The sequence below is a fragment of the Pteropus vampyrus genome, unplaced genomic scaffold, assembly GCF_000151845.1.
Source record: "Pteropus vampyrus isolate Shadow unplaced genomic scaffold, Pvam_2.0 Scaffold326, whole genome shotgun sequence".
NCBI lineage: Eukaryota > Metazoa > Chordata > Mammalia > Chiroptera > Pteropodidae > Pteropus > Pteropus vampyrus.
The window spans coordinates 2,219,369-2,243,185 of NW_011889107.1; the positions used below are offsets into that span (position 1 = coordinate 2,219,369).

Consider the following 23,817-nt stretch of genomic DNA (forward strand, 5'->3'; position numbering starts at 1 on the left):
TATGAGCAAAGCTCAACTATAAATCAAGGACTAAAATCAGATTATTCATTTCTATCTCAGGAACTCTGTATAAATATTGTTACTCAAAGCAACATTTCAAAATAAGTACAAAGGGACACTTAAAACTACCTAAAAATACATTAAGTGCTAAAAACATTAAGTACTAAAGGTTAGTTTTTACTGTTCTAAGGAGAATAGAATGACTGGGTATATCAATATACAGGTGAAATTCACAATAACTGTAACCCATAAATCAATTTTAATTCTCTTAGAACTAAGTCCTCCTTCAACATAGTAAAGTTTTAAGGCTTACCTTCTTCAGTTTCTACTGGCTGCTGAGACAGAATTTTAAGAAGAACTGGATTTTTCCACACCCCTTCCTTGGTAACATGAACCAATATTTGTAGGTTATTATTCCCAAATTCCAATAACGCATCATGTGACTCCTAAAACAAAAACAGCATATCCAGAAAACAGGCTAATAAGCAATACAGACAGTAGTTTTGCCTCTTCGATATATGTGAATGTCTATGAAAGGACCTATATTCTTAGATTTCCTTAAAAAAAAAAAAAAAAAAGGGGCAGGAAAAAAACTAGTCTCAAAGTTTTGTGAAATTCTGTTGCTGCTCTTTTTAAATGAAACTAAGATGTTTTCACTAACTTAAAGGGTATCTTTAAAATGTTTTTCTTGCTTTCCTTTAGGTAAAATTATCACCACAATTCAATTTACATAATTGCATTACTAAATTATTTTAGGGCCAATGGTACAGTTTCTTTAAAAAAGATTCTGCAGTATCCACACAGGCAACTTGTTCCTTTGAACAGAAATATTACTTAATGATACCAACTGTTACATATTTTTTAAATTAAATTCTTCAAATCAAATGACTTTTTAAATGAGAGATGACTGACTATAAAATGCCGTGGAAAGTCTAGGTTACTAGTTATTATTCTGTCTCCTTGAAAACAAACATAATTGCCAATAGTTGTTCTTTAAAATATTTATATACACAAAGGATAGGAGGAAGAAGTTAGAAATTTAATGTGACATAAATTAAGTATATGTCTCACTGTCCTCTATTACTAGTAGGAATTATTGGTGGTTCCCACATCTAAAATCTTAACTTGTTTTCCCTTAGACTGCTAAAATTCTCAAGAAACATAAGATTCCTTTTACAGCAATATATTCCTTTAGAAAATATAATGTGGTGAACACACTATGTAAATATATATATGACATACTGTTAAAATGTACATCTGTAACTTATCAGATTCCATTAACCAATGTCACCATAAAAAATAAAAAAATATATAATGTTCATTTTCTCCACTTAATTTTCATGTAAAAATAGGTTTTTAAAACGTGTGCTCTCTTTCTCTCTCTTCCCCCCCACGCCCAATATGCTCAGTTACATTCTACTGGGAAAGGGTGTAAGATATAATATTGACACAGAAAGTGATATTTCTAATTTATAGTTTACTAATAGCAATATTTTACTAATGCTGCAATTTTTCTTTAATAGCTTGACATGTCCTCAGGCTTCTTTCTCTTTAACTTAGGACATCAGGCATTTACTTTGCAGTGAAGATGAAGATTTCATATTAAAATTTAAGAATTTACAGTGTCTGGTTACTTTATCTGTAATACCTAAACAAAGGTGTACCATTACACTTAGCAACAAATACTATCACCCACTATGACACACAGCAACTAAAATAAAAGGCCATAGTTTAGGTTAAGAACAAAAAGTTTTATTTTTTATTTGTTCAAAATACAGTTTATTCTAAGTAAGAATGATGCGTGTATAATAATCCTTAGTTGCCAATGGATATACATTTATTATGGTAAAGTTACTTTTAAAAAGTAATATATAGAATCTTTAAACACTATGGTAGAATTTTAAAAATAATTTTAAAACTTAAATCTTTCTTTTTTTAAGGTAAAAATTTCAGTCCACATCTTGAAGTCTATAATACAGACATACTAGCATAAGATGTTCACTCTAGCATTATTTACAATAAATAGCAAAGAGATTTGGTCAAATAATTTATGGTACAACCACATAACAGAATCCCAAGTAATCGCCACAAAGGAAGTTGGTTCTATATATGCAATCTTAGACATATGTCCAGGATTGCAATATTGTGATTTATATTTGGACTTTATCCATAGTTCCTGGCTCCCCAAACCCTTAAAATTTCCTTAAAAAGTAAAGGAGTCTTTTGTTATGTTAATGAGGTGACCTGTGGACTCCACCTAAGGGTGGGGGCTGGTTGCCAGGAGAACCATATGGTTAGAGGTTGGAACTTTCAGTTTCCCCACTCCCACCTCCAGGAAGGAGAAAGGGGCTAGAAGTTAAGTTCAACTGTCAAAGGCCAATGACTTAGTCAATTATGACTATGTAAAGAAGCCTCCATAAAAACTCAGGAGGACAGCTTCTTGGTCCTTTTTAAGAGAGCTTCCAGGTTGATGAACACATGGAGGTGCTAGGAAAATGTTGCACCCCAGCGTGTGTGGAAGCTCCGTGCCCCATCCCACGTACCTTGCCCTATGCATCTATTCCATCTGGCTGTTCCTGAATTACATGCTTTCATAATAAATTGGTGATCTAGTAAGTAAAATGTTTCTCTTAAGTTCTGTGAGCTACTTTAGCAAATTAATGGAACCCGAGGAGAAAGTTGTGGGAACTTCTGATTTATAGCGGTCGGTCAGAAGTACAGATAACAACCTGGATTTGCACGTGGCATTTTTAGTTAGAAGAGGTCATCGGTCCAGCCAGTCAGTCAGAAGTCTAGGTAACAAACTAGGTTTGCGGCTGTTGTGTGTGGGGGGGGAGGGTTAGGAGGGCACTCTTGTGGGACTGAACTTGTAAAATCTAATGCTATCTCCAGGTAGATTGTGTCAAAATTGAGTTGAATCAATTCTTTGACACCCTGCTGGCGTCCTAGAATTGCTTGTGGTATGAAGAATGACCCCCCCCATATTGAAATGGGGGTCTAGGGAACCCCATTTTATACTAAAATTAAGTGTTTAAAAAGTTACGAAAAAAGGATCTCATTTTTGTTTATTAAAAAATCCGTTTCAGAGTGTATTTTTATACCTATAGGGAAAAGGTGTGGAAAGGTTACAAAGTGGTAAACTGAGTGTTGTATCTGTGGCTTGCCTGCTCTGATAAAACTATTCTCCTACCAAAAGTATCCTCAAAACCATCTGTGGCCTTGTCCACTTATCACTTAAAATAAGAAAATTTCAGGGTTTTACCTTTTAGATTTCAACCGACACCACATCTTACATTTATGTGTACCTCTGCTGCATTTATTTTATTGAACACATTTAAAAATATATTCTAAACTTCTGATAAAAAAAACTTACACAGATGGGAAGGAAAGGGAAATATTTTATTCAGACAAACAATCTAAGAAAGAATGAAGAAATGAGAGTAATCTCTCTGCAAAGGATACTAATAAAAATAATAGCAACAGCCCTAATAAGAATAAGTAGATTTGCCCTTCTAGAATGTTGTACACTAGGACAAAACTACTGGCAGGCCTCAAAACGAAGAGTGACAAAATCAATGTGCTATGTATGTATGAAAGATAATTTTAGCAGCTGTATGATATGTGAGGAATTAGTACTGCACTACAGAGATTAAAACAGGCCAAGAACATGACAAAGAAACCTCTTCTCCGCAAAGAGAAAAAGATAATATTGTATCATTTCATATAGGGTTACATATCTCAGAGGAAAGAAATACCAGATAATAAGGTGTGCCTGATAATATGGAAATTTTTACTTGTACCTATAGGATACAGGTCCAACCTAATACGGAGTTTGGGTCTTTGAGGAAGCAGTTAACAGGGAAAGTTCTGGGGCAAGCTGATTAACCTGATTAACGAGCCTGTCTTCTCGAGATGCAAATGATTATGAGGTTTGTAATTTGATTAAAAGATACAAAACATGTAAAATATAAGTAGTGTTTGGTACATAATCAGTAATAATAAATAAATTATAGCTATTATTGCTTATATTATGTATATTTTTTTAAAAATAGTTTTTGTCTCTACTAGTGAAAGGCATATTTGCCTACTGTCACTGGCAATGACTTGCTTTTCTTCCTACCCTACTCTCCCCACCCGCAACTACTTTCTAATCTGCTCACCCTAAGAAAGCTGATAATCAAGCCAATATGAAAGCCAACATAGTTTTCCTGTAACTAAAATGCATAAATAAAATCTATGACTATCTTGACTTACAATGCTTGACACAATCCCTGAAGCATTAGGGAGAAATTACTAGATAAGTATACTAAAAATGATCCAAATACAGCTACCTTATAACAATATTTGATTTTACATATTTAATAGTTTTATTCTGTCTAAAGCTGTGAATAATGAAAACTTTTTTGTTGATTTCTAAGCTGTGTAAAGGCTAATAAAATGAAAGAAAAAAATTTTAACATATCCTTTCCATCTGAAAGGCCTCTCATTTAATGAACTTAATACCAATTATATAATGAACTTTTTGTTCTAAGTTTCTAATTTTAGTTTGCTGGAAGAAATTAATTAGGTGTCTTAGATACCTAAGCAGAGACATTTTTTGAGCCCAAATCAACTTACCTGTAGAGACTGAAGAAAGAGTACCCAGACTTCACATGGCAGTTCACTTTCAGACACTGAAAGTAGTAATTCAAAACAACTCCTACAATATAAATAACTAAGTCAGTATATCAGTCAATAGTTATAATCAAATACAGTATGACAGTGATATTGGATATATATTTTACATTTGTTTAAACTATTTTAAATTTGTTTTCTACTCTTCACAATTTTCTTCAACATTGTTACCTTGGAATTTCATTTTTATATTCTTTTTATATATATATTTTTTACACCTACAGCTCCTGGTATTCCTAGGTGATCTCCCATCCAAGTACTAACCAGGCCCGACCCTGCTTAGCTTCCGAGATCAGACCAGATCGGGCACATTCAGGGTGGCATGGCTGTAGACAGCATTTCAACTTTAAAAAAGAAAAATCATAGGGCTTTATAATTACATTGTTGTTTTAATACTTTTAGTAAGACTATAAGTCTTTTATAAATCATATTCCAAGCAGTTTTATTTAGTTTATTAGGGTGTGGAGAGAGTACCCATATAGGAACCATACTGACTGCAGAAGAAAAAAAACAGGAGCTCATGCTATTGTCAATTCACCTGATCAAGTAATAAATATATGTAACTCATCTATACAGGTTCTTGTCACTTGCTGAGGTAGCAGAAATATTGGCAAGGTCATTTCTTTACCTAACGAATCAAGAGAGTAGAAAAAGTTTTCTTTTTTCTACCCTAACCAATACCCAGAAAAAATAACGGAGAATTTTTAAAGGAAATGCACTGACAATCTGAATAACCGATGCCTCTCTAAAATCTTGCAGAATGCTACTTTATCCCTTAGGGATTAGCACAGGTAGTGGAGAAATTGGGATTTAGAAGGAATAATGGGATTATAAAACCAGAAATGTTTGTGTTCTATGAAAAGTATAGTATTAGAGATTTTGGGTTTTGGAGACTAGAAAGGAAAACAGGTGAAGCCAGAGAAACATAAAACGGATGGCCCAGACTAGAAGTTATCCCAGTAAACAATGTGTAAGCTGAACCAAGGTGATTCCCCAGATAAAAATTGAATAGCTGCTGTGTTTTTTCAATCTGCAGCTGAAAACTGCATTAGAAGTGTAATTTTGTCTGCTACTAGGCAGCCAAATATTAAAACAGTAGCTAAATTTTCATGGACTCTTAGGGTGGTAATCTTACACTGTGCCCTGATATTTTCTGCTAGTAAAATTCTTAGTTCCAATAATATAACTGAATTGCAGAATTTCATAGTGTTTCCCCTCAGAGTGTTCCTCAAAGAACACAAAAGTTTCCAGATCTATAACTTGAATTGATCTTTACTAAGGACAGAGAGAAAATGTATCATTCTTGGATTCTAAGCCTGAGTAGGAAAAGAGACTCTAGAGGCAATTAAAGATTATGTTGCTTGGCTTGTACTTTGTCTCCTGGGAACCTGAGTATGAAGGCTCAGAGCAAAGGAAATTTCATTCAATAGTATGACTATAATGGTGCTTTGAATAACATGATGCCATAGTAAACAGAAGTCGAGCAAACATTACAACCAAAAGTACTCAGCTTTAAGAATGATTTAAGTTCTTAAACTTACAATACTAATCTGCCAAGTACTAATAGGACATCTTCACATTCAGTAGTTAAATATGGACGAGCACTGGCAAAGCTTTGGATGGCAAGTCGATATACCTCCAGAAGATAGACCATATGTTCTGATGCATTCTTGTTGCTTGCATATTGCAAAAGGGTCTAAAAAACAAAAGTTTTAATTATTTAAAAAATAAAAACAATGAAACATTGTCTTTGTTTCTCTTTTTCTACGACACATACACCTTTTATTTGCCTTTACAGGTTCTGGGTTGTTAAGAGTATTCTATTTTCATCATTTAATGAGTTGTTTCTGCTGCGTTAAAGAAAAGGCACACTGCTCTTTTGACATGAAAATAATCTATAAGTAAAGCCATAAAATGCTTATAGTGGTTCTCTCTAGAAGTTTGGAGTTACCACCTCTGAAATTTAATAATGAGTTTCATTAATACATTAAATCGAGCACTGACCACGTGCCAGGCACTGGGTATACAAGAATAAGACTGATCTCTGCCTTCTATAAGACGACTTATTCCTGAGTATGGCCCTCAACTCTACAGCTCCATAAAATCTATTTTTTTTCTGCATACATGGAATTGATTAGGCTTAATTTATACAAACCAATTTTTAGAAGCTTGAGATTATATTTTTATTTTTAATGAAGTTTATTTTAAAAAATTAACATATAAGACAAATGTTAACTTGTTTACAGTGGGGAAATGGTCATCAGAGTACCACATAGGTGAGTACAAAATCCAAAACAAAGAAAAATGGAGCCACAATAAGGCCTGATAAATTACATGTCTGACACTAAGAAGTTGTTCAAATGATAGTGAAAAGCTAGCTTATGTTCTCTTGGACAGTGCTGGAAAATCACTGCCAAATTCTCATCTGGGACTCTCTAGGTTCCATGGAGTTGCTCTATTAACATATTTCTTCTAACAACTGATCAGGTTTTGCTTATGATGAACTGATATATCTAGTTAGGTTAAGACAGGCGGGATACAAGCTTTTCCCGCCTAGAATACACATTCTGACTGGGCTAGGGAGTTCCTAATACTCTTAGTTCAGTACTACTTCTATAGGCAAGTCTTGTTTTGAGAGGGTAGCTTTATCTTGAGTTAATTACATTATGATGTGAATTCATTACCCCCAGAATAATCTCCAGATTCCTGACTTCTTATCTCTACTTTTTCTGCTTAAAGAACTACATATAGCTGCAGTGGCATTTTAAGATTACACTGAATTTTCTGCAGCTTTAATTTCCACACTAACAGTACCTATATTGGTTCTGATAATTTAGAACAGACTGGTCTTGATTACTTTAAAAAAAACTTAACCAAGACATATATGATAAACCACTATACAGTTAAAGCTCTCTTAACACACTGAATTATTTGATCTTTGCATACCTGAATGATCAAACTAGTTAAGCTATTTTAGTATGTCCATTCAATTATCTTGCTGTTTTACCCATCTAATCAAATTCTAAATTTTAATAAAATAAGGAAAAAAAACCCTGAATAACAGGATCATAAAACCGACCTCTTAACAATCTTCTTCCCAGCTAAATGAGAAAAGGAACATAAAATATGTGCTTATCTATTATGTAAATAAGATTACACCGACTTTCTCTTAAGAAATTTATTAAAATGTAAGAAGATTCTGTTTTAGGTCAACAAATTACTTAATGTCTGCTTTGGTTAATCTAAAAACTAGAGAACTTTACAAATTTATATTCACTACCAGACTTTATGCTCCCTGAGGTCAGATATTGTATTTTATCAATCTTTATAGGTCTACCACTCTTCCACCGCTACAGGACATTTTCAAGTCTTGCTAAATGTTTGCTGAATACATTCACTATTTTCTTCATTTGAAAAATATGTATTGATAGCCTACTTTACATATAGTGCTGAGTGCTGGGGAAAAAGACGTGGGGGCCCATCCTCGTGGAGCTTTCAGAATGAGTCAACACAACATGATAGTAGAAACCACATTGCAAATTAACCAACTGCTAGCTAATGTATGCAAAGGGAAGGGCAGAGTAGAATGCTCCTGCCACCAATCTAATTATTTTCTGACACAGTCATTCCATTAAGACTTCTGCAAGTTACATCACTTCAAAGATTCGATACCCCATGGGTATTTATGTTTACAGTTTGCCCTATACTCCTATTTTTTAAATATTTCTAAATCTTTTCCCCGTCATGTGTTAGTTCAGTTAAATAGTGAGGTCTCCTTAACATACAACCGGCATACTCTGGACATCTGAATGATCACTGGAACAATCTTCGCTATCATCTTTTTTAAAAATGAAGATTAAGATTAATGAATTTATAGCAATCCAAATAATATTTTAACATGTAACAAAATGTAAAACTTCCATCAGAAGCAGTAAAGAAAATGAAAGTCTCTTCAGAAATTTAAATTTTAGACACCAACAAAACTGAAATAAAAAGAGGAAAATGATAAATATGACTCCCTCTAGTTCACTGGCATTCCAAAGAGAGCACATCAATGGCCTCTCCTCTTTGTTTCAGTAAACCAATTTATTCTACAAATGCCATTATATGGCAGTACTGTGCTGGGTACTAAGAATGGACTCTATTCTTGCTCTTAAAAAGCTAGGTATGCTGAGAGGTCAGATACACAATATGCAAAAAATCAGTCCAATTAGGCACCATCTTTGACAATTTCAAACATTCTTAATGGGAGCTCCCATTCATATTCCAGGTATATTCTCTCTCAAGTCCTTGCTATATACATCAACTGCCCTCTTAGACATTTCCACGAGATGTCTTATTTAAATCTCGAACTGAAAACGTCTAAAACAAACATCTTCCCCAGCAAATATATTCTTTCTATGTCCCATCTGCCTCTTTTCAGGAGGCAGTGCTAAAAAAAATTATCTTTGAAACCACCACACCAAAATGTGTAGATTCAATGTCTTTGTCTCCTGCCCTAAGCTTTATTTCTATAGCCACTGACCTAGACCCAGTCCCCAACATCCTTCACTTCGACTGCTACAACAGTCTACTTCCCTAGGCTAAATATCTTCCATTTCTTTATATGTTTTATCACAGTATATTTGCACATTAAAAAAATTAAAGCACCGGAGGGGGAAAAAAGGACCAGAAAAAACTCAACTAAAATGCTAATATGGCTATTAGAACTCAGTAGTAGAATTATGAACAATTTTTTTGTCTTCATATTTTTCTGAACTTCCCAGATTTTCTTTAATAAGCAAAATTATGTTTCCAATGAAGGAAAAAATATCTCCCCTCATCTCAATTCTATCTACATACCTCACTCCATTGTTTCAAAGAGCCTATTCTCTGAAACTATCAAGAAGGGAGAATTTCAAGGTGGTCATATTTTATGCAGGGATGCATTCCAATTTAAAACTCAAATGGTCTAAATTTCCCATGGAATAACCATAGTTAATGTTTTTGAGTACACAGTATGGGTTAGGCATTTTCTTAAGAGCTTTATGTGCTACTATCATTTAATACAGCAATCCTATGAGCTAGTGATTTATCGTCACCCATTTAAAAAATGAGGAAATGAAGGCATAGAGAGATTAAGTTATTTGCCCAAAGTCACCCAGAAGATAAGTGCTAAATTCAGGATTTGAACTAGGGTCAAACGGCTCCAGAGGCCACACTTAAATCACGTTACTTCATGTCCTTTCAGAATGCACAATTCTAGAACTATTTTAAGTGTGTTTTTAAATTCTGCTCCCTGCCCCCACCGCCATGCGTTAACTTTAATATTTTGCAGCAAGTAGTATCATGGTCATCATCTGACTTTCTTCCTAAGAGCTTATGACATCTAATTTCCATTTAAAGTGACTGCTTCCAGGTAAAATTTTCCTGTAGTGGTGCTGACTGACACCCCACACTTTAGAATGCTGGTGGTTCACAAAATGACAAAAGGTATCTGGTATTTATTGTTAAAACTACACATCCTATGGCAATAGAAAATAATATGACTTTTAATAGAGGATTTGCATTATTTCAAATTTTGCACATAAAGCAAGAAGCCTTATTTTGATTTTAATTTCTCAAGTGAAATTCCCCAAATTAAATAAATATGAGTAAAATGTGATTGCATTATGATAAACAGACTTCCAGCAGGCGGTGGCACCTGAGCTGGGTTTCTGAAGTATGGATCTAGTCTGAAAATGCAAAATTCAGGGGAATAGGAGGACTTCAAGTAGACAGCAATTTGAACAACCTCAGAAAAGACAACGAGAACAGATGGTGACAAGACTTAAACGTCAGTTGGTGAGGAAGCACTGGAGGTTTCCCATGAAGAGACTAAGCCTGGTTAAGATGAAATGGATGAATGGGAAGAGAAGAGCTGGCTGCTTACATTGAGAAAGAGGCTAGAGAAAATTAAAACCTTTAGGTCTTTTATATGTGTTGCTACTAGGCCCCAATTTGCACTTTCTATATTAGTTACAGTTGGGTTTTTTAATCCAGAAATATAACTGGCTTATTTATCTATCTATTCATCCAACCATTATTAAATTTCACTGGATTCAGTCCATCATCCCAGCCTACCAAGATTATTTTTAGCTATTGATTCTGTCATGGGATTTTAACTATACTTTCTAGCTTCATTTCAAATATTAAAAAATACCTTTTACTGTTTTGTCATAAAAATAATATCATTTATCATTTAAAAAATAGAAATGGAAAAGTAAAAAGTAAAATGTCAACCAGCCACACTACCACCACCCAGAAACAGACCACTATTAACAGACAATATTAAGTTTGAGGGGTTTTTATGCCTAAATAAAGGCATTTTAATGGAATCGTACTATACATTGTTTAGTAAAAATTTCTTCAACAACAGTATTTCTATAGCTGCACAGCCTTGTATGTGTACCACAATTTAGTACCCAATTCTCTATTTCTGGACATTGTGGTTTCTAACTTTGCATTATTATACATAATGTTGAGAGCACCCCTCTATCTAACTTTTTCCATGTATCCATGACAATTTTCTTAGGATAATGTCCTATAAATGAAATTGCTGGGTCAAAGAATGCTTAATTTTTAAGGCTTTACATACTGCCAAATTCTGTTCCAGAAAATTTGTTCTAATTTACATGTCTATTATTAGTGTAAGATAGTGACAGACTGAGGAGCTGTCACAATTATTATACATTACAATTTAAATACAATGTTTGAGGGTGAGCTAGATAGGGGAAATACAATGTTTTCTTTATTCAATTTACAATTCTTTCATTAGTGTGGTAGGAGAATAAAATGTATATGTTTCTATTATGATATAATCTTAAAATTTAATTACTACAGCACGTGTATGGTATCTTCATCTGGGTTATCAGTAGCAGTAAGGAAGACAGTTTAGATGAGAATAGCATCCACAGTTAATTTTTATCTTGCAAAAAATCAAAGAGAAGGGAATAATTCCAATTCATTCTATGAGGGCAGCATCATCCTGATACCAAAGCTAGACAAAGACTACAAGAAAACTACAGAATATTCCTTATGAACAATGACACATGAACAAAAATCATGAACAAAAATACTAGCAAACTGAATCCCACAGCTTATTAAAACATGATACACCACAACCAAGTAGGATTTATTCCTGGAATACAAAGATGGTTCAGCATATGAAAATCAATGTAATACAGTCATGTGCCACTTAATGACAGGGATACTGTCATTAAGTGGCACATGACTGTAGAAATGTGTCCTTAGGCAATTTTGTCATTGTGTGAACACCACAAAGTAACTTACACAAACCTAGATGGTATAACCTACAAACCTAGATGGTATAACCTACTACACACCTAGGCTATATTGCATAGCCTACTGCTCCTAGGCTACAAACCTGCACAGCATATTACTGCACTGAATACTGTAGGCAACTATAACACAATGTAAGTATTTGTGTATCTAAACTTATCTAAACATTGAAAAGGTACAAGAAAAACTGGTATAAAAGATAATAAATGGCACATCTGTAAAGGCACTTACCATGAACAGAGCTTCCAGAATGGAAGTTGCTCTGGGTGAGTCAATGAGTGGTGAGGGAATGTGAAGGCCTTGGACATTACTGAACACTACTGTAGACTTTATAAACACTATACATGCAAGCTACACTAAATCTATACAAAATATTTTTCTTTCTTAAGTAATAAATTACCCTTAGCTTATATAAAATGGAATAAAACCATGCATACAGTATGCCCTCTGCATCCATGGATTCCCTTAAAGATAAAAATACTATTTACAGAGAACATTTTGATGGTTGACAGATGGAAGGGGGTTGAGGGGATGCATGAAAAAGGAGAAGGAATTAAGCTGTATGAATTGGCAGTTATAAAAACAATCACAGGGATGTAAAGTATAGTATAGGGTAGGAGTCGCCAAACCCCAGGCCACAGACTGGTAGTGGTCTGTGGCCTGTTTAGGAACCGGGTCGCACAGCAGGAGGCAAGCGGTGGGCAAGCAAGCAAAGCTTTATCTGTATTTGCAGCCGCTCCCCAGCGCTAGCATCACCACCTCAGCTCCACCTCAGACCACTGGGCATTAGATTCTCACAGAAGCACTGGTCCCTGGTGCCAAAAAGCTTGGGGACCACTGGCATAGGGAATATAGTTAATAATATTGTAATAACTATGTACAGTGTCAGATAAGTACTAGACTTACTGGAGTGATGACTCCATAAATTATATAAATGTCTAATCAGTACGTTGTACACCTGAAACTAATATAATATTGTATGTCAACTGTAATAAAAATTTTAAAAATAAGCAACAATGAGAAAACACAGTTTCGAGCCAAGGTTGGCTGAATCTTCGGATGTGAAACCTGGGGATATAGAAGCCCAACTGTGTATTTACTGAAAAAAATCTGCATGTAAGTGGGCCCATGCTGTTCAAGCCTGTGTTGTTCAAGGGCCACCTGGACACTATTGTGCTACCATCACCAACATCCATCTACAGAACTCTTTTCTTCTTGCAAAGCTATAATTGAACCTATTAAACAATAACTTCCCATTACCCCCTCCATCCATTCCCTGGCAACCACCATTCTACTTCCTGTCTCTATGTGCAATATAGCTTTCATAACATTATATTTTCAATTTAAAAAAGCAAAACAAGAGTGTGGTAATGGCATCAGGATAGACAAATAGATCAGTGGAACAAAACAGAGTCCAGAAATAGACCCACATACTTATAGCTAATTGATTTTCAACAAGGTGCAAAGGCAATTTCTCAATTCAGTGAGAAAGTAGTCTTTTCAACAAATGATGCCAGAACATTTAGGTATTAAATGTTAATACTAAAAAAAAAAGAAAAGAAAAGAAAAAAAAGAAAGAAAAAAAGAACTTCCATCCATCCTTTATCCCAGAGGTTTTCAACCTTTTTGGCACCAGGGACTGGTTCTCCTATGAGAATCTAATGCCTGATGATCTGAGATGGAGTTGAGATGGTGATGCTAGTGCTGGGGAGCAGCTGAAAATTCAGATGAAGCTTTGCTTGCTTGCCTGCTTACCTTCTGCTGTGTGGCCTGGTTCCTAACATGCAACTGACCGGTACCGGTCTGCATCCTGAGAGTTGGGGACTCCTGCTTTTATGCAATATACAAAAATTAACTCCAAATGGATCATAGATCTAAATGTAAAACCTAAAACAATAAAATTTCTAGAGGAGAACATAGGAAAAAATCTTTGTGGTTTTGGGTTAGGCAGATTTCTTAGACAGTAAAGCTGATAAATAGAACTTTATCAAAATTAAAAACTGTTCTGTCAAAGACACTGTTAAGAGAATAAAAAGACAAGCCACAGCCTAGGAGAATATCTCTGCAAAGAATATATTTGATTCTATTTCCCCTAACTCCATTAGCTCTGTGGTTATAGAAGGAATCAATTTAATAGAACTTAATCATGGCTTGGCTGCTCTTATGCCCACCTAGTAACGTAGAACTTTTCTTTCTTGTTAACATCTCACCCAGTTTTTCCTGGAAGTTCTTTGATAGTATCTCACATGAGTTCATCAACAAATCTGACTAGAATGTGTGACATCTACCATATTCTGAGACAGTTGTTCTACTTCAGCTCATCCTTTTTAGGATATGCTCCCTTTAGGCTGGTGGAGAACACCTTAGCCGCTCCCCTTCCCACATCACCACAATGGAATCTGTGCCATGGCCAAGAGTGTTCCCTCCAGAGAGACCCAAGTGAACTGAAGGCAGAATGTGTATAAGTTACAAGTGATACAAATCACCGTGCCCAATCTCTCCACCCTTTGCCATCTAAACCTCAACGTTTTTAAAAAAGGAATATATTTGATGAAGGGTTTATGTTCACACCCACATATATGCACATACACACACACACACACACACATCCCGCCTCTCAAAACTCAAAAATAAAAAACAAACAATCCAATCTTTTCTAATATGTAAAAGACTTGAAGATACTTCATCAAAGAAGATATAAGGGTGCTAAATAAGCACATGAAAACATAAACAACATAATGGCATTAGGGAAATGCAGATTAGAACCACAATGAACTATCACTAATTTTAGAACACCTAAACTTAAAAAGACTGAACACACCAAATATTGACCAGGAGCTGGAAAACTAAGAACTCTTATGCATTGTTGGTTGAAACGTAAAATGATACAGCTAACTCTAAAAAACTTGTCATGTGATCCAAACATGCTACCTAGGTATTTACCAGAGAAAGAGGAAGCATTTGTCCACACAAAGGCTTATACAGGAAGGTTCACAGCAGCTTTGTCTGGAAACAAGCCAAATGTCTATCAACAGGTGAATGAATAAACAAATAATAATACATCTATACAATGAATACTAAGCAATAAAAGGAATTAACTATTAATATAGACAACATGAATTTCAAAATAATTATACTGATGAAAAAAGCCAAACAAAAAGAGACTATGTAATTGTATTTATATAAAATTCTAAAAAATGCAATCTAATCTATAAACAGAAAGCAGATCAATAGTAGCAATAGTAGAGTGAGGATGGAAGGATATATAAAGGAACAAGATAATAGGAAATGCAAAGAGGTAGAAGAAACTTCTAGGAGTAATGAACATACTCATTATCTTGATTACAGTAATGGTTTCATGGAACATAGGTATGCCAAAGCTTATCGACTGCATATTTTAAATATGAGCAGTTTATTGCTTATCAATTATACTTCAAGAAAGCTGTTTTTTAGAAAAAGACAAATAGGCATGAAATGCACAAAATCATAAAATGAATTTAAATGAATTTTACATTTCAACTGTCAGATTTATGATTGTTACTGCAATAAAATGTAAAACTTCTATGCCTAAGATAAATTGGAGAGAAGACAATTCCAAAGCATATGACCAACAAAAGATTCATGTTTAGAACATATAATTTCATAAAAACTGTTAAGAAAAAAGACAATAAAATTGAAAAATAAGCAAAAAAATAAGAAAAGGCAATTCACAGGAAATCTGAATGGTAATAAATATACACTAAAAAGATAAAACAACTCACAATTAAGCAGAAAAAAAAATTAAAACCACAATGAGATACTACAGTCCACCCCCAGAATGGCTAAAATTAAACTGTCTGACTATATCAAGTATTTGCAAGAATGTGGGGTAATGGTAACTTTCGTACACTGAAACTGTTATAAACTACTACAAATACTTTGGAGAATAACTTGGTGGTATTTATTACAGTTGATGATAGGCCTATATATAAACTTGGCAATTCCCCTGTAAACATATGTCTTAAAGAAATTTTCACACCCACGTATTAAGATATTTGGAAAGATGTCTACTCCACCAGTTAATGTAAATGTCTCTAAATCCATCAATAAAAAAAAAAAATAGACAAATGAACCGTGATATATTTACACAATAAAATACTACACACCAGTGAAAAATGTGTCAAAGCTATACATACCAATAAGTCTTAGAAACATTACATTAAATTTTAAAAGCTTTAGAATAAACATATAGTACATCATTTAAGTACTGCTGAAAAACAAAATACTACACATTGTATCAAAATGCACAAATAAATTTTAAAAAGTAAAGAGATGCAGGAAATGATTAAATTAATAAGGATGGTGGTGGGAGGCAGATGATATCTGTGAAAAGATACATAGGTAGCTTCAATCGATTTCAGGTTGTGTTAATTTTAGTGCCCTTTACTACTTTGTATGTTAGAGATATTTGATTTTTTAAGAAGTATCATATCCTTCAAAGTTTAAACAAAACCGATTTCAATCTAGATTCTTATACCCAGTCAGACTAACACAATCAAGATAAAGGAGAGACCTCAGTAAGCTACTGAAGGGTATCTCCCCACATTCAAAACAAGAAAAAGACATGAAGGCCAGCAAACAGAGTATTTAACAAGGGAGAGAAGCAAAGACAAATATTAAAACTACAGCTGATTAATTGAAAATTAATTCAAAAGGGTAACATGTAAGTATAAACTGTATAAAAACACAAGACATAAAGTGAATATCTCACTAATTCTTCACTGAAATGCAACAAATGACAGTACTTTAGTAATTCTTTCAAAACTTTTTCTATACATCGTTGCTTTATAAAATGGGATTATATAGTTTTCTTTTTAAATAATAGATCTTGAATATCCTTTCATATCAATACACAGAGTACTATTTTTGCCTGTTTAAATTTTATTTGAAAAAATACTGAAATACACAGTAATTCACAAAAATAAAATTCGCACACAATCTCACCACTTTAAAATTACGTATGCAATAAAGATGCGAAGGATCACACCTGTGGTTCCATCTAATTCCACTCCTGCTCCCCATCTCCAAATAACACCTATAAACAAGTTAATACATGTTTACATATTACACAAGTTAATACTTATTTACATAGACAAAAGTTTTCCCATTCTTTGTGATAATCTCCTGTGCTCGAATGTTTTATGGCTGTGGAATATTCAAAGAGTACTTATTTTTTGGCATTTCCAAACCTAAAATATCTTATAAAAGCCCTCATCCAGTCCGAAATGGATTCCTGGCATTCCTGCTCTCCCTTAAATTAACTGGGTCTTCTCTTCTTAATCACACACTTGCTTCGAATTTTAGTCTGGCAACCAACACCAATGAAGATGGTTATAGAAAAGTGCACGGAAAATCATGTCTTTAAAATCGATATCAAGTGGTAAAGAGCAATAATATTATTGCCTATTAAAAACCATTTATATTAGACTTCCAAATGTTATGCGATATTCAGACATTGGGAATTGTTTTACTTATGCTTCTATTACCTAAAAATTTAGTTGGAAGATGGATAAATACACACGATCATCAAACAATGACTACTAATTATTGTATCATAAGCAAATGTAATATGAAAAATTTTTTAATATTTATCTTCACTAGACAATAAACTCAGAGAACAAGAACCACATGTTTTTATCTCACTGTAGACCAGAACCCAGCATAGTGAATATCACATAAAAGATTATTCTGAAATTACTTGCTTTTGATGCTTTGCACTATTAAAATATTTTCTAACTTATAAGTTTAATTAAAAGTTTTTCAGGTACGCATCTTTAGCATGACATATGCCTGTATAGTACTAAAACAAATTCAACTAAGTAGATTTGATTCCAAATTCTCACCGCTTCATTCAAACCCTAGGAGCAGAAGACAGTAGAATGTTGACCAAACTGTGCTTGTGGATATTTTTAAAAGGGAATGCTTAGATTATATTTTTTAGAAGACTGCACATATCAAATCATAATGATAAACTAGTTCTGACATAAACAGATATGTCAAAGTTCAAAATTTTATTGAAATCATAACCTATTCTGATCCTCAGCTAACATCCTAGTTTTCCCCTTAAAAGTTTGAAATTAGAAAGGGAATGGGCTAGATAATCTCTAAAATTCTTCTCTGAAACATAAGATTCCATGATTCATGAAAATATGGCTAACTTTTCCCCAGGGACTCAAATCCAATGTGTTATAAATTCAAATCACTTTTGATATATGCATCTTTCAACAAAATGAACTACATAATTTAAATCCCAAACAATAAATCAAGTTAAAACCAATAGCCAAATGAATAAAAAATATTTCATATAGGACGATCTGTTGGTTGCTACAGGTCACATCCATTATATCCACTATAAATCCCAAAGGGTCCCCATATTGCTTCAAAATGTAATAGAAATTCACTGTAAATTACATTTCCAGTCTACAAAGCTCAGCATAGGCTCTCTGAATCTAACACCATGCTAGCAAATGCTGTGTAAACATCTAGGAAACTTTTTTCTATCAATGGGCTGTATACTAACAGGAAAGTGGAGGAAAGGTGCTCTACATGAAATACCTCTTTAAAACAATATTCAAGACAGAAAGGAAATAAAGAAACTGACACCCCGTGTACCTATCTGCTAACAAAAGCTATGCTAAGGGCAGTGTTACACTGTCCCATTTGATCCTCACAATAACCTATGGGGTAGCTTTCTATTACCCCAAATTTTATAAACAAGAAAACTGATCCAAGGCAAGGTTTAAGGTCACAAGAATGACTTTATTAAATGAGGATTTAAAGTGAACTCTCCTAGCTTCAAATCTACTTTCTATTGCATACGTTACCCATTTTATGAACAAACATGAGGCTGACCAAATATGTTTTATCCACATTTACTGTTAAACTTTATGGTACTTTCACTTTCTGCTTTAATTTTTTAAACATCTTGTTTTAAGCTTTTAGAATGAGCATGTATGAATTGGAGTCAAAAGAAATAAAATACATATATTTAGTTTATTACTTTAAGATACCTTAGTATTTAAAATACATATACAAAAGAAGCAAATTAATGAAAATGAAGTCACAAATAAAAACATGTCTTTTTTATACAATCGTATATTAAAAAATGTAATTCCCAAGCTAGGCCATTCATACTATCACATCTGGTAATAACTCTTATAAGTGCGCATGTAAATAAAGCATTATTGTACTGGGTAATGTGACACTCAGGTTATTTCCTCAAAAGTAAAAATACAATGAATACTCAAATGTCAGTACAGTAACCTATTAAACACCCCCCCAAAAAAGGTACTAAAAAAAAAACATATGAGAGAAATCAGAAAACACAAAAGCAAAGAGAAATAGACAAATACATTACTAGTTCCCAAGCTAGCTATGTTGCAGAAATATTGGTAAACCCTGAAATAACCTTGAAATCAAGATATATCTGAAATATAATTCATTATCAACTTCTAAAAATTATGATACATTGAAATATTTTTCATATGGGACGATAACTTAAAACCTATAAAAACTTTGGAGGAAACTTCTTCATAGAAAGCTCAGTCATATTTTACGCTGAAACTAGGGAATCAAAACTCAGTAGTATATAGAAACATAAAGAATCAACTCTTCACCGCAGCGTTTTACTTTACTAAAATGAAAGAAAAGCATGTGACTTTTGGTCTGGTTTAGAGTTTAGAACATGGTAAAATGTTAAATGTTTTGAACCTGCTAAATCTGGCTAATGCTGTCCGACTCTTAATGTCTCTCTAGAAGATTCACAATGCATCTAACCATACAAAAGACGCATTAAAAAAACATTTATCCACTATTATTTCAACTTATATGAACCCAGAATCCTTATTAAAAGAAGTACTTACATATATATGTATTACATATATAACATATATAAACAAAACACAATTTAGGAAATGCTGACATAGGCAAAACAACATGGGCTCTGGAGTCTAAAGACTTTGCCACAGCTTACTAGCTGTGTGACCCAAGGAAAGTTACTTAACTTCCCTAGACCTCAGTTTCTATCTGAAAAATGAAAATAATACCACCTATCCAAGTGCTTGGCACGTAAAAAATGCTCAGTAACTTAAATAGCTCCTCTAATTTTTCATATAATGGTTTGGATATTGGCTTTATGTCAGCAATGAAAGTTTTAGGAATCTATTTTTTATATCTTCTCGCTCAATCCCTTATCTATATATGTTTAGGTTTTTCAGTATGATGTCAAGCATATCCAAAATAAATGCTTCAATCTGGCAAAGCAAACTTTGTGGAAAAAGTCATTACTTTAAATATTTGTGGAATACAGGCAACCATGGGAAGTTCTTAGAAAACAAAATAAAAATGAGGTTCTACTCTTAGGTAATCAAGATACAAAGAACAACAAGGTCTGATCCCTGCTGGGAAGCAGCATAATCTGGTTGCCAAAAATGTCCCTATCTCTTGATAAAGACATGTAAAACTTGCCTGTTACCCTCAAGAAGTCTAGTCAGGAATTTAAGGAATGGAGGAGGTAAAAGATCAATAAATATTGTTGAATGCCCATTAAGTGCTAAGGATTATTCTGGGCACTGGGTAAACAAAAGTCAAAAGCCTCGTGATGCTTACATTCCAGGTAGGGAGACAAATATACACATCAGATAGTATAAAGCAGTGAAGAAGGGTAAAGCAGTGCTAAGGAGGTGGAAGAAGATGGGAAAGTGCTATTTTAGATATGATAGTCAAGGAAGACCTCTGGGAGAGGTGACAGGTGTCTAGAACTGAATGAAAACAAAGCACATTATAGTTTACCAATGCCTTTGCAGTCTTGAAATAAGTTGGTGCTTTCTACTTAACCTTTTAAAATTAACATTGGTCAGAAGAGCATGATCCACAGGTAGAAATCACTAGGGGTCACAGTATACAGCAAGAGACTAGGTGGTACCACAGTAAATGACAGCACCCAAAGTTCCCACTGCTTCATAGGTCAAATTTATAATGTTTTGGTCATATGCACTGCAAAGCTAATTTTTGCTACTATAACTACCTGTCATTTAGTTTCTATTTAGACATCTTCCAAGAGACAGCGGCACAAGAAGAAAAGTTAATGCATTAAATTATTTAAAATAAATGAAAAAGGTAAACCTCAAGAGTCTTCATGGCCACCAACTGCAAGGAGTTAGGAAGACTGATTCTTCCCATCTCAACATTTCTAAACTGTTGTCCTATTAGACTCCTAACTCTTCCTCAATACTATAATTCCTCCCATTTTCTCCTCAACACTAACCTTCATTCTACGCATGTAAATGTGTACATCATTATGTGAATGTAGATTAAACTGATGAGTAATGTCTCCAAGAAATCTATCCTGTTCCTTCACAGTAATTTCTTATGGTAAAATTGATTTTTAACATACCAGATTTTACATTAGGTGTTCCTCTTAAAATACTCATCTTGAGTATATCATGAAGTCCCTATAATTAATTAATTCAACAATTACTGTGCCTAGCATTGTATTAATTGCTAGATACCAAGAATACAAAAATGAAAACAACAAAACAAAAACAAACAACGACAAAAAAAAAACAAGACCCACACATTCCTGCTGGCTTACTAGACGGTATGAGACAAAATGGAAACAAATATTCAGGCATCACGCTTATGTTTGAGATGCTACTGTAGTATACTTAATGAAAGAACCACCTCTTTCTGTCTGCTGAAATTTAAAAAATGGTTCTTAAAGATTGTTAATATTTGAGCCAGGTTTTAAAAGGATAATTGGCAGATGGGGGAAGGAGGACCCTGAGGTTAATCAAGCAGACTGAGTGACACCCCTGGTGAAATGGACCAAAAAAAAAAAAAAAAGAGGCTTGAAAGGTGGGAGCTGGGGAAGGAGGGTCCAGATTCCAAAAGACCTTGTACACTGAGCAACTGGGTCTGAATTTTACCTTGCCTTTGAGGCAAGAAACCACTGAAGAATTTTAGGGAACAAAGTGACTAACGAGATTATATTTACGATTTAAAAAGAAAACCAAAATGGATTGTAGATAAGTCCAGTCAGAAGGCAAGGGAGATAAGTAAAGAGGTTCCTGCACTAGGATACTATGAAAACTAAATTAAGACAATGACAAGAAAAACAAGAGTTAAAACCCTAGGTATGTACAAAATATCAAAAGAACACAAACAACTAGGAGGAAATCTATTTAGTGAAATCAGAAAAATTCAGAGGAAGTGACATTTGCACTGGGCGCTAAAGAAGGAAAATTCACCATGCAGAGAGAGATAGAACATGAGAGAAAAGGATAGAACACCACAATGAAAAAGAAAGACAAAAGAATGCTTGATGACCTATAATCTTGTTAAAGTAGTAATTCTATCCTTTTGGAGATCGGTAAGTTGGTTGATAAATACTTACTGAAAGCCTAATATGTCTTGGATCTTAAATAATCAAATGAAAATTAAGATCATCTTTCCCAAGACAATGCTCTTGGAAATTCACAAACAAAATTTTATTCACAGGAGAAACTGAGATCACACTTTGAAGTGGCCCTGAATAAGAGTCGGATTAGGTTAATGAAACTGGCTAGGTATGAGCTGAAAAGTAAACTAAGGGCAAGGTTGTAAAGGCTTTTTATTCCAAAACTAAGAAATCCGGATAACTCAGGCAATTCCAAGGGTGCTGTTTTCTACAGAGATTGTCTTATTTAGTCCACACAACAATGCATTTACACAGAGAACAATAAGTACTATTATTGTTCCATTTGCAAATGAGAAAACTAAGGCTTAAAAAAAATATAACATGCCCAAGGTCAGACAGCTAGTTTAAATGAAGAAGCCTGTATGTCTATCTAATTTAGACCCTTTGTATCCAATCCGTAATCTAGAAACTGGAATACATATATGCAGTACTTATTTTAACCATTAAATATTTACAATGTCACTGTGAATCTAGAACCTAAAAGTATCTCATAAAAACAAGGTTTACTTATGAAACTATTTTGCCTTGGAGTCTCAAAGTATAATCATTCACCCAATAACCTCATGTTAATGACAACCTTAAAAGTCTTCAAAATTTGTGTTACAAATAGAACAATTGGTTGTAAAACTGCTAATCCCAAAATATAGCAAAAATCTGAGATATCATCAATTTTTCAGCAAAACAAAGGAAGACTGTTTTCTGGAGTTAATCTTATCCACACTGGTAGATGATGTTTTCAGAAAAGGAACTGAGGGAAAGAAGAAACACACACACACAACCACATCCCATAGTCACTGAATACGAATTTTCACGGAATACAATTTGATCTAAGTACCATTTTCTTAGTAACTATTACTTCTAAAGTTTTGTTTTTATCATCTTCACAAACTTCAGAAAATTGAAAATATGCCCAGAATGAGACAAGTTTCTCTATCCTTTCATATGTTAGTTTATTTCTTGATTTGGTGCAATTCCAAAGATAAAGCCATTTCTTTTTAAGTGCTACAAGAAAGGGAGAGAATATGGTCCCAGTCTATTGCAGGAGGAATCTACCTGACAAAATCTAAGTCTCTAGGATAATATTATAAACTAAACGCCTGATGAAGATATATTTGTGGCAATTAAGCATCCCAGAGAACACAGGTCAAGCCTTTATGATATAATGTAATGCTATTACTTATCTTTACACATTATGTGCTCCAAGAGGGCAAGTTCTCATCTCCAGTACTTAGTGCAATTTCAGGCATACACATAAGCAATGTTTCTTATTTTGCCTTTCAAATGTGAAACCAAGACCTATTAAGCCAAATTTGGATGGTGGAATTTTT

At 33.9% G+C, this 23,817-nt stretch overlaps 1 protein-coding gene and 1 pseudogene across 2 annotated transcripts in view; both read right to left on the reverse strand.

Annotated features, from left to right (window-relative positions):
- Positions 1 to 23,817, reverse strand: part of RLF (rearranged L-myc fusion) — a 66,584-nt gene that overhangs the window by 40,087 nt on the left and 2,680 nt on the right. Inside the window, exons 2-5 of one of the 2 annotated variants that reach the window (XM_023521971.1) lie at positions 17,021 to 17,068; positions 6,216 to 6,370; positions 4,618 to 4,699; positions 314 to 446 (exon numbers count right to left, since the gene is read on the reverse strand). In XM_023521971.1, coding sequence (XP_023377739.1) covers positions 314 to 446; positions 4,618 to 4,699; positions 6,216 to 6,370; positions 17,021 to 17,032 — 382 coding nt within the window. In that variant the 5' untranslated portion in view covers positions 17,033 to 17,068. The remainder of the gene's footprint in view (positions 1 to 313; positions 447 to 4,617; positions 4,700 to 6,215; positions 6,371 to 17,020; positions 17,069 to 23,817) is intronic. The other variant, XM_011377976.2, reaches the window with a different exon arrangement.
- LOC111730673 lies at positions 4,890 to 5,008 on the reverse strand (annotated as a pseudogene).